This window comes from Vulpes lagopus, chromosome 12 (genome assembly GCF_018345385.1).
Source record: "Vulpes lagopus strain Blue_001 chromosome 12, ASM1834538v1, whole genome shotgun sequence".
NCBI lineage: Eukaryota > Metazoa > Chordata > Mammalia > Carnivora > Canidae > Vulpes > Vulpes lagopus.
The window spans coordinates 13262282-13274544 of NC_054835.1; the positions used below are offsets into that span (position 1 = coordinate 13262282).

General features: G+C 46.6%; 1 protein-coding gene across 4 annotated transcripts in view; it reads left to right on the top strand.

Annotated features, from left to right (window-relative positions):
• Nucleotides 1–12263, top strand: part of EHMT1 (euchromatic histone lysine methyltransferase 1) — a 145121-nt gene that overhangs the window by 72718 nt on the left and 60140 nt on the right. For all 4 annotated transcript variants that reach the window (XM_041723837.1, XM_041723836.1, XM_041723838.1 and 1 more), the window contains exons 3-4: nucleotides 2950–3506; nucleotides 10336–10513. In XM_041723837.1, the coding sequence (XP_041579771.1) occupies nucleotides 2950–3506; nucleotides 10336–10513 (735 nt within the window). The remainder of the gene's footprint in view (nucleotides 1–2949; nucleotides 3507–10335; nucleotides 10514–12263) is intronic.

The following is a 12263-nucleotide window of genomic DNA, read 5'->3' on the forward strand; positions in this document are numbered from 1 at the left end:
CCTGCCCCCACCTCAGACGCCAGCTCCACCTAGAGGGTCCCAAGGAACGCACAATTTGACTGCCTGGCTGTGAACTGGAGGTTCCCTCAGCCCCTGCTTTGAGGTCCCAGAACTCAGGGAAACACGTATGTGTTGTCACAGGTTTGTCGTAAAGGGGGCGAGTCAGGAACAGCCCAGTGATAGTGATGCTGAGGGCAGGGCACCAGGGCGAGGCAGGGGAGCTCCTGAGCCCTCTCTGGGTGCACCACCCACCCCACGTGGGTGTATTCTCCCACCTGGAAGTTCTCCAAAGCCCACGCTTGAGGGACTTCTGTGGTGGTGTCATCACATAGGCGTGATGGATGATTAGCTCAGTCTGCAGCCCCTCTCCCTTCTCTGAGGGATGGGGGCAGGGCTGAAAGTGCCAAGCTTCTGGCTGTGGCCTCCTCGTTCTGGGACCAGCCCCATCCAGAGTCATGTCAGGAGCTGTGTCAGGAGCCGTGGGCAGAGACCAAATACCTGTATCTTGTTACATCACACTATGTAATCACATTTATCTTCCTTATTTTTGTTGTAATTTATGCTTTTCATATGTAATAAATTTTTTTCCTGTTTCTAGGCCACGGAACCATTTTCTGCATTTTACCTTGTTAACTTTGAGGTTTTCAGACCACTTAGGACAAATATTTCCCAAACTCAGATGTGTGGAAGAGCCTCCAGAGGTCTCAGTGAGGCCCAGATGTGTGGAGCCCACCTTCTGAGATTCTGAACCAGCAGGTCCAGGCTTTGGCCTTCTCACAGCAGTTCTGTGCCCTGCCCCCTTGGGCTGCTGTCCTGGACTAGTGGGCGTCCCAGCTCCTCCTGTGGTGGTGCCATGGAGAGGCCTGTCGCATCCTCTGATGCCTGTGCTTTTACTATTCTTTGTCATGATTTACTTTGCTGTTTGGGAAAAATCTGTTTTTCTTTCTACATTTTAGAACTAGGTAGTGGATGGAGTTCCTCAGTCTACTGATGGAATTTTGATTGGGTATGACTGAATTTATAGATTAAATTAGAGGCAGCTTGGTACCTCATACTTTGGTCATCCCATTTAAGACCATGTTTTCATTTAAAATCTTTTTCTCCACAGAGGACTTCACTAGTCTTGTCTAAAATTTTATGTTTGATAGTTTTTCTTGCTTTTGCAAATAGAATTTTCTCCTTCTCATATTTTCTAGTTAATGCCAGCACAGAAACATGCTCTTGAGTTTGAAGTCAGCAGTCTCACTGCACTCTCATGTTTTAATTGCTAGTTGATTGCATTTTTAAAGTAAATGATGGTGTTGGGTACAGAGGCCAGAGTTCTTCCTTTTGTGTCCAGTGCAGAGCCTCTCATTTCTGTGTTTCCTCTTGTGCCAGCTGGTGTGTCTGTTTTTGTGTGAGACACTTAATGGCATTTCTGATCTCACATAGAATTCATGGTTTTTTAAAAAAATATTTATTTATGTATTTGAGAGAGAGGGGGAGGGAGGGGGAGCACGTGCAAGCAGGGGGAGGGACATAGAATTTCCAGCAGACTCTGTGCGGAGCGGAGAGCACAATATGGGGCTCAGTCTCATGACCCCGAGATCATGACCTGAGCTGAAACCAGGATTCTAACACTTCACCAACTGAGCCACGCAGGTGCCACCCAGATTACTTATTTTTGAATAAACACATGCTTCCTGCAGATCATGGTGTGTGGCCTTTGCCAACTCTGTCCATATAAGGTCCCGCCTATTCTGCCTTGCTGCGGGTGCTTTAAAAAAAAAAAAAAAAAAACCTTGTATTCATTGAGGGAGTGTTGCTGCGCTTATACTATGTCCCAGGCCTTTCTGTCTCGGGGTGTGTAGCAGGCAGACAGACAAAACTCTGTCCCTGCAGACCTCACGCTCCAGGGTGGAGGAACAGACGATCAGCACTGTGTCAGTGGGGTCTCCTGTGGGAGTCAGTGAAGTCAGGGGACGGGGGCGGGCAGAGTCTGGAACTGACTGAAGCTCTTCTTGCATCCAGTGGTGTAACCATGGGTTTTCTTCATTAGTCTGTCAGTGAGGCTGGATATGTTTGCAGATCGTCTGTTATGAAATGCATTTGTTTATGGCAGGTCCTGGACAAGGTCTGCTGAGCTGTCCTGGGAGACCGAGCTTCTACAGAGAGTGGGCTTGTAGTCCAGATATTTGTAATGGGCTTTCTGGCTCATTTGCTGAAAATATGACCCTTTTTCTTGGTTTATTACCCATTTTCTTTAAGTTTATTTTTGTGAAGGTACTTCTGAAGCTTTGCTTTCTGTCTGTAAACCATGTTCAGTTTTATTTTACAGTGGCATGTTTGTTCCTGGTAGACATGCAGATCTGTGCAATGGGTTCTGAGATCTTGCTGTCTTAAAAATTAATTTACTCAACAAATGGGAAGTGTTTATCTTGTGCTTCTGGTTTTAGGCTGTGTCTGCCAAGGTGGAACTGCAGGCCCTGCTCTACCTCACACACAGGATGGGCAGATAGCCAGTTTGCCTGAGCTCAGGGTAGACTCCTCTGCTCAGGGTTTGGCCTTCTCCAAACTTTAACCAATTAATTTTCAAAGTTAATGTTTAAGACATCATTTTATTATTATTATCATTATTATTTTAGATTTTTATTTTTATTTTTATTTTTATTTTTTTTTATTTTAGATTTTTAAATTTTTATTTTTAAGTAAGCTCTACACCCAGCATGGGGCTTGAGCTCACAACCCTGAGATCAAGAGTCACAGGCTCTTCTGACTGACCCAGCCAGGAGCCCCTAAGATATCATTTTATATTTAATCTGTTTGAACTTAAATCTTTGTACATGAAGTGAAATTATTTTCTTTGAGTAGTCTTATGTAAACCCCACTCAAGGACGCATTAACTGTTGTGTGGGTTGTGTGGTGACAGGGCAGGGCCACAACCTCTGATGCTGTCTCTTCTGTTCACAGAGATCTCTATGGCAGCTGATGGAGGCTCAGCAGAGAAACAGGGAGGAGAGGCCCCCGCGGCCGCAGACAGCGAAGCCAATGGGTCCTGTGGAACAAGTGAGGCTAGCAGTCACATGACCGCAGTGCAGCACACTCAGGAGAACTCTGCGGTTAGCCCACAGGAAGGTACCAACAAACTAGCTCGAATAGCTGAAAATGGAGTTTCAGAAAGAGACAGTGAAATGGGGAAGCAAAACCACGTCAACACAGATGACTTTACACAGACTTCTGTCCTCGGGAGCAATGGATACTTCTTGAATAAACCATCCCTGCAGGAGCAGCCCATGCGGATTACCAGCACTTTGGCTTCCTCGCTTCCTGGTCATGCTGCGAAAACCCTTCCCGGAGGTTCTGGCAAAGGGAGGACTCCCAGTGCTTTTTCTCAGACGCCAGCCACAGCACCGGCCAAGCTCGGGGAAACAAGTAAAGATGCAGAGGACAGGAAGCCCATGGCCCCTGGTGCCGACGTCAAGGTTCACAGGGCACGGAAGACCATGCCAAAATCCATCCTGGGCCTGGTAATGCAATCCCTGTCAGGATGGGGCCACTCTCATGTCTGTCGTGTTGTTTCCTTCCTGTCTGTGTTCTCTTTTGTTGAAGTGATGGCAGATGGACTCTGCGCGTGGAAGAGAAAGACCAGTAAATGGTCGTGGTTAGCCAACAGGTGGTTGTCTCTGGGCCTGGGAGGATTAGGAGAGCTGCTGACAGTTCAGGCATGAACAACAAGCAGACAACCCCTCTCAGGCCGCTGCCTGGGCTGGGTGCTGCCTCTAGATCCCTCTGGCCCACTGACAAGATGCATCAGAGGCTGGTACAGAGAGAGGCTACTCCTTTCTCTGGGCCTGGGGGCTTTCATTCCAGCTCGGGAAGACTGAGCACTGACTCTCTTAGGAAATAAGTAGCCATGAAGTTGGTTGGGTTCTCGATGTGATAGAGGGAAGGGACGAGGGGCATGCTGAAGACCTGCCCACGCCTGTCTTCATGCCGGGCTCCCGGGTGCAGGGAGCAGGCAGCAGGAACCCAGTATTGTGCTGGATGAGGTGGCTTTTGCCACTAGCGAGTGTTCTATGCCTGTGCCTGGTGTGTTTTGTCAGAATGTCTGTGGTCGTGTGCTGCCCTCCCAGGTCCACGTGACTCTGGGTTTGTGGCTGTGCTCCCTTGGCATTTCTTGTACCTGGAGTTGCTGGAGAGCATTGGGAAGCCAGTCTGACTGTGAGCTTTCATCTCTGCAGCCTTCCAGGGCTGCAGGAATGAGCCTGTGTCTGCAGGCCCTGTTGGTCTGACATGTATGTCTTTCCTCAGTTCTAGAAAAATGCTTTGTGCATCTTTTCTTTCTGTGGAGCTCTTGACATGGACACGGGGGTCTTGTTTTCCAGCTTTGATTTCTTTAGCACTTGACATTCTTGCTATTCATTCTATATATTGATGATTTTACTTTTGACAGTTTTTTTCATACCCAATATCCCTAATTAGTTAATTTAGTTATATTTTGTCTTATCCTTCAAAAGACATTAGTTACAGTTCTTTCGTAGTCTCTGCCATGACTCCTGTTTCCACAGCTGGGAGTTTGTGTTGATGTTTCTCCCCAGGGGTGTGCTCTTCCTTCTTTCTGTGGTTTTGTGTTCCTTGATGGTGAGCTCTACTTGCATTTCTTGTAGCCTGCCTGCAGTGATCGTGGGGAGCCATGGTTGCATCCCCGTGCTGACCTGTCTCACTGTGCAGGCCCTGCCCCTCCTAGACTGTCTGGCCCTGACTTGGTTTCCACCTTTTGCAGGATTCTTGTGTACATCCCAGAACTTAGAAAAAAAAAAACAAAACTTTTTAATAATGAGGAATTCACAGGAAACTGCAAAAAAAATACAGAGAAACCCTATGTACCCTTCACCTGGTCTCCCCTAGGGTAACATTTACACAGCAGAACACAGTGTAGATTTCTATAAACACTCAGCAACACACAGCTCCCTGTGTCCCCCTTCATCCCCACCCACCCTGTCCCCTGACTCCTGTGTCCCATCTCCATACCGTGTCATGTCAGGTGTTCGGTAGAAAGCTGGGGTTGTTGAGAGCGGCTCAGTTCCTGTGGGACTGTGTGTCCATGGCTCCCTGCCTTTCCTTGCCCTTTCTGGGATGTGTATGTCCCAGAGCTTACCGGCTCACAGGTCAAAGGGCATTTAGGGGTTTCCTAGTTTGAGGCTGTTATGTTAAAGTTGCTTTGAACATTTATGTACAGATTTTTCTTTGGACAGAAATTTTTTTTTCTCTGGGTTAAATATCCAGGGATGTAATTGCAGGGTCATATGTTAATTGGATATTTAGCTTTATAAGTACTGCCAAACCAGATTCCAGAAAGGCTATCCCATTTTAGACTCCCAGAAGCAAGGTATGAGCAGTCTGGTTTCTCACGTCGTTGCTGGCATTTGGCATCACTGCTAGTTTTTATTTTAGCTGTGACTCCTCATCATGGTTTTAATTTGAACATTCCTAATGGCCAGTGATGCTGAACATCTTTCATGTGCTTATTTGCCATCTATGTGTCCTTTCTTGTGAAATGTCTTGCCCATTTCACAACTAGTTGTTTTGTGAACATTCAGAGTTCTGGGTATGAGCCCTCTGCCATGGATTGGTTTGTGGACATTTCCATCTGTGGCTTCTCCTTGCCTTCCTATCATTCTGACCAAGTCCACTTCATCAGTGTTTCTTTCTTTTATGGCTTTGCTTTTGGCTTCATGTCTACAAACTCTCTGTATAGCCCTGGGTCCCAAGGTTTTTCTGTAATTTTTAAGGAAGCCTTTAATTTTTATATAGTCTTATGTTTTTATAAATATATGGTCCATTTTGAGTTAGTTTTTATATCAGACATCAGGTTTAAAGTGACATTCATTATTTTTTCCTGCCATTTTTTGGCTCACCATTATCAATTTTAAAATGCGTGTCATGGGATACCCAGGTGGCTTAGAGGTTGAGCACCTGCCTTCGGCCCAGGTCGTGATCCCGGAGACCTGGGATTGAGTCCCATGTCGGGCTCTCTACATGGAGCCTGCTTCTACCTCTGCCGGTATCTCTGCCTCCCTCTCTCTGTGTGTGTCTCTTATGAATAAATATAGTATTAAAAAAATAAAATACATGTCATTGTTTACATTATTTACAGCTTTACATTATTCATATATCTCCTTGAAATTATACTTTTATTTTTTTCCCACTTCCAGGATTTTATTCTAATATATGTTTATCCTTGAGGATCTTTTATTGTCACTCTGTCTTATTCCTCTAAAGGAAAAAAAGGCAGTTTGATATTTAATTTCAAGAAATTTCTCTGACCACATAGGCTTATCTCCGTGTTCGCTGTGTGCTAAATTGAGTTATTATAATTGTTAGTGGTGTGCAATTGATTGTCACACATATCATTTCGGTCAGTGGTCAGGACAGAGGACAGGCGGATGTTAAGACTTTAGAAACAGATATCCTGAAGACCATCCCTGCCTGCTGCACATCTGGGACCTTCATTTGCCCTGGCCCGTGGGAGGGCAGAAGTCACAGTGATGTAGCGCCAAGACTAGCCAAGGCAGCGGAGTTCCTGAGGGCCCATCTGACATGGAGCCCCCTGGCTCCAGACCTGGCCTCTCTTGCCCTTGAGGTTCTCTGCTCCCCAAACTCAGTTCATCTTGTTTGATTTTCTTAGGAGACCTTGTGTTATTGAAAATTGTGTTTTAAAATCAGTCATTCCAGTGATGAGTATTACAGGCTTGTGATACTAAAACCATTTTCTTTCTAAGAGTTTAAAACTGAAGACATGTTCTTGCCATGTGGCTGGTGTCCCTTGGCAGTGTGGAGGCCCCCTCTCACCCAGTGTGGGTGCTGTCGGAAAGAGAAAGTGGCAGAGAAAGTGGAAGTTTGTTAACTATGTCCTGTGTTGCAGACTGTCTCCTTGGTTGAAGTGTGACCCCTCCTTTGGGCCTCAGCATGGTGGCCCTCCAGCCTTCTCCTTTTGTGTCCCTGTCACCACATTCTCCCTCTCCGCTTCCACACAGAACCACTGCCACTGGTATTCTCTAGGTTCTGGGCAAAAGATATAGCCTTGTTCTTGGAGCTCTCGGCTCCAAGAGAGGTAGTTCTGAATGTCAAAATTGTGTAAGTCCTTGTTCATTGCCATTGGAATTCAGTTTCTGGAAGGAGAAGGTGGCTGGGCTGAGAGAGCTCACGCTGAGCTGACAGGGGCCTGGCTGGTGGTTCAGGGACTGACCTCCTGGCAGAAGGGGAGAGCCGAGGCACAGAGGGCTGTGGGTGGATAGGGCCAGCAGGGGCCAGACCTGTGGGCCTCCCACTCCGGGGCTGCAGCAGTGATGTGGCTGCTACCTCTCTCTGCAGCCTGTGCCACGTATGGGAAGTGGGGACTGGCTGGGTGCTTGAGGCTCCATCACAGCAGTGGGTGCTCCTCCCTTAAGTCAGTGTCTCTTTCATCCTTTTTGCTGTTGTCTGATAGTAGAGCCCTGATGGAGTCTAGAATCTTCACCCAAGTTCAGCTCTAGATTTTTTTTTTCTTTCAGATTTTCAGAAATAACATCTTAAAGATGTTGCGTCCAAGTGAGAATTAGCCTCTTGTGACTGTTTCCTCCTGAGATTTAAATTTGCCTCTTATTTATATGTACTTTAAGATCATCTTTTGCATTTGCCTGTGAAAAGAGCTGGTGGAGGCTGAGAGTCACTGTGGCCACACAGTGTACGGGGCAGTTTGCAGGAAACAGAGGGGAACGTTACCTGACTCCTTTGCTCCAGCAGTGACCTCTTTAGAGGCAACTTGGTATGTTTGAGAGACACTGGAGAATTTTACAGGGTTGACAAGTTACATGTGAACAGTGCTAATTGTGCTGAGGGCAGGTTAATTGTGGACGTGGCGAGGGTGGGGGGTTTGTGTGGGGAGAAGGAAGGGCACTCCAGGACTGGGGCACATTCTCCCCTCCAAGTGACAGACAGGGTCTCTGAGCTGAGTGTGAGTCCCCCTGGGCTGTCTCCCAAGAGCAGGAATCCAGGCCATGCTCCCAGGTAGCTCACATTTTAGGGCAGGGACATCAAGCACATTCATACTGTTGTCCGTGGTGGCCCCCCCCCCCCCCCCATTGGTCCTCAGGACCTATGCGACTTCCCAGACTGGACTCTGTCCCATTAAACCCTGTGTGCCCTCCCCCCCCCTCCCCCGACCCTCCCATGTCTGTGGATCCGACTTCTCTGAGGCCTCCTGGGCGTTTTCAGTTGTACAGAATCTGTCCTGTGCCAGGCTTATCTCTCTCAGCACCATGTCCTCAGGTCTACATCGTAGCAGGTGCTGGGATTTCCTTCCTTTTAGGGCTGAGTGATGGTGGTCCAGGTATGGTCGGACCATGTCTTGTTTATCCATCCGCCTGTCAGTAGATACTCGGTTGGTCCCACCCCTGGGCTGCTGTGAATTATGCTGCTATGAACTGTTGTGCACAAATAGCTCTGAGACTCTGTTTTCAGTTCTTTTAGGTATATCCAGAAGTAGAATTACTGGATCACATGGTAATTCTATGTTTAGCTTTTTGAGGAACTGCCGAACTGTACCATTTTACATTGCCACCAGCAGCACACAAAGGTGCCAATTTCTCCACATCCTTTTCAGTATTTTTTTGTTTTTTAAGATTTCATTTATTTATTCATGAGAGAAACAGAGAAGCAGAGACGTAGAGGGACAAGCAGGCTCTATGTAGGGAGCCCGATGCGGGACTCAATCCTGGGGCTCCAGGATCACACCCTGAGTCAAAGGCAGGCACTCAACCACTGAGCCATCCAGGCGTCCCAGTATTTGTTATTTTTAATTGAAGTATAATTGACAGTTTTTTGGGATTGTATTCTTTTATTTGTTATAGTCGCCATCCCTAATGGTGTGAGGTGATATCCCATTATGGTTTTGATTTGCATTTTCTTGATGATCAGTGATGTTCGGCCTCTTTTCATGTGTATAGTGTATGTCTTTGGAGAAAGGTGTAATCTGATGCTTTGCCCATTTTTTAATCAGGTTGTTTTGTTGGTCAGTTGTAGGAGTTCTTTATATATTCTGGATATTAATCCCTTATCAGATATGTGATTTACAAATATTTTCTCCCATTCTGTGGGTTGCCTTTTCATTCTATTGATTCTGTCCTTTTTTTAAAAAATTTTATTTATTTATGATAGTCATAGAAAGAGAGAGAGAGAGAGAGAGGCAGAGACATAGGCAGAGGGAGAAGCAGGCTCCACGCACCAGGAACCCGACGTGGGATTCGATCCCAGGTCTCCAGGATCGCGCCCTGGGCCAAAGGCAGGCGCCAAACCGCTGTGCCACCCAGGGTTCCCTGATTCTGTCCTTTGATGAACAGAAATGTTTAGTCTTGATAAAGTCTGATTTATCTGTTTTTCTTTGTTGCCTGTGCTTTTGGTGTTCTATCCAGAAATCATTGCTAAATTCAATGTTATGAAGCTTTCCTCCTGTGTTTTCTTCTAAGAGTTTTATAGATTTAGATCTTTGACCCATTCTGAATTAGTATTTGTAAGGTAAGGGTCCACCTCCATTCTTTTGCATGTGGAGATCCCTTTTCCAAGAACCATTTATTGAAGGATGCTATTTTTTTTTTTTTTACCATTTATTTCCCCTACTGTGCATAAAATAAAACTTGGTTAAATGGAATTTGATATGAGATCCAACTATCTTGGAGCTGTAGGCGATTTTAGGGAAGCAGATGATGGGGAGAGGGTTAGTTTTGTCTAGGCAGTCTGGAATGAAGGCAGCACTGCTAATAGGTACAAGGGATTTAACGACAGTATTGCAGGCTGCCAGGGTCTTGGAAGGCTGAGCCAGAAGACAGATTTAGGGGATTGGTGAAATTGTGAGCAAAAGATAACTTAAAAAATGTAGTGTGGTTATCTGTTGTGGGGGGAGTGTTGCAGAGTGCAGCCGTGAGAATGATAGACTGTGAAAGCACTTTACTTAGTAATACATTTACCTAAATCAGCGGTTAGCACTTTTCCTGTAAAGGGCCAGGTAAACAGTATTCCAGGGTTCATGTGCCGTATACGGTTACTGCTGTTGCTGCTTCCTCTTGCTCCTCATCCTTGTCAGCACTGTTCTTAGCTTGCAGATGCTGGCTCATGTCATCCAAGGAGTGGCTGGACACATGTGTGTCAGTGCCAGGTGCTCTGTGATGACGGCAGGCTTTGTATTTTGTCTTCTTTCTTTTATCTCTTCTCTTGGTCAAGGCAGGTTTTTGAGGAAAGGAGCAGCATTTTAGGGGCATGTTGTTTCAGTGGCCATCTGCTTATGTGTAATTACAGTTATTAATTGTTTTTGTTTTGAAGCATGCAGCCAGTAAGGATCCCAGAGAAGTTCGAGAAGCTCGAGATCATGAGGAGCCAAAAGAGGAGATCAACAAAAACCTTTCTGATTTTGGACGACAGCAGCTTTTACCCCCCTTCCCACCCCTTCAGTCACTACCTCAAAACCAGTGCTACATGGCCACCACAAAGTCACAGACAGGTAATAGAAAACCCAACCATTGTGTTGCTTTTCTGATGGCGTGTTATGAACGTGCACCTTGTGAAACTAGAAGCATGTTGACTGTAAGAGTGCATGTGCTCTAGATGAGTGGTGGTTGAGTCAGCGGGCCCTTCCGTAAACTTGCAGAGGACTGTCACACCTCTGTTCTAATCATTACTTTCTACACTTGTTGTCAACCTCAAAATGAAGATTGTTTTCATTAAGTCTTATCCCCTGTTCTAATTGGGTGGAAGGGTCTAGATTTGAGAACTCCCCTCAGTTTATAAACTAAGAGCTATTGGAAACACACAGTGTACTGGGGAGACCTTTGAGTTAAGATTGGTTCTGCTACTGGCCACTTCCATGGGATTTCTTGCTCTTTTGAGCTTGCTTCTGTGCAGGGTCAGTTGAGGGGATGGGTGAACACTGGATCCCTTGTTGGAGCCTTTGCAGGAGGTGGGGCTGTATGAGTGGCCCCACAGGGAGGATGATGGGATGGGCATGTCTCAAGCAAGGGGCTTCCTCTGGAGTTCCTGCAGAGATGTGGGAACTCTCCCCAGTGCAGAAAGGGGAGACATCAAGCACATTCATACTGTTGTGTAAGTCTGTAAGTCTTCATGTAGGTCAGGCACTCCTGGTGGTGTCGCCTCCCAAGAAAGTTCCCAGAATCACAACTTCCACACCTGCAAGTGTCTCCTGCAGAGGGAAGCATCATCATGGTTACGTTGCCTTATTACAGAATTGCTAGTGTGTCTTTCAGGGTCGTGGGAGATACAGGAAGCCTATGTGGGGGGTAGTGCTCCTTCCTGATGGTCAGGTATCTTGGAATGGGCAAGGCGTGCTTGGACGTGGCCCTTTGTGACTGTGTCCTCCACCTCTATTTTCTTCAAACCTCACTCCTTCCCCTGCCCAGCTCTCTTCCCTTGGGCTGTCTGGGGAGTGTTGGAGCCAGCTCATTCAGGTTTAAGCTTTCAGGTCATCTCTCTCTATTAGTATTTTTAATTACTATAGTGATAGCCCCAGAGGTTCTTGTTACTTTCCCATCCTGCTGCAACACAAGCAGGAAGGTGTGCAGACTCAGGGGCTGCAAAGTGCATCTTACTCCTTGTCCTGTGATTGTACAGGACACGCATCTCAGCCTGCACACACCCCTGCCATCTTATCACCCTGTTCTAGCATGTAATGGACAGAGCCACGCTTCTTCGTGACCAGTTATGCTTTCAGAGCCACCCTAGTGAATGCTTCGTGGGTGACTGTCCCAGATGTCCTGTCTGCTCCTTGGCTTTGGGCTGAGGCACACCTGGTGACCTTGAGGCCACATGCTTGTGGGGCTGTCTGCATGGCCCTTGCAGCTGTGTAGGTCACATGTGTGCCTGCTCTTTGAGACACTCTACTCTTCCACTTTGTGGAGTGAGAATGGAATGGAGCTTAGGTTCTCTAGCTGCCTCTGTTAAGTGGTTTTCAGATTTTTTGTAAACCCTGTAACTTTAAAAAAAATAAAATATTATAGAGAGCCTCCTTCCGTAAAATCAGTCAGCCTGTAGCTGTGCTTTATCTAGAATAGAATCGGGAGCCCTGATTCCCCAGGAGCCCCAGCTTGTCGGGAAACCCCAGACCCTCAGCTATTTGCTTTTTCCTGGCCTGTGCCTTCCTTGACCTTGTGTACCTGTGTGGTTTGTCAAAGGCTTCTTTCCCCTCAGTTGGTGGACTGCTGGGCAAGGTGGATTGTGGTGGTAAAGGGTCCAGGGGA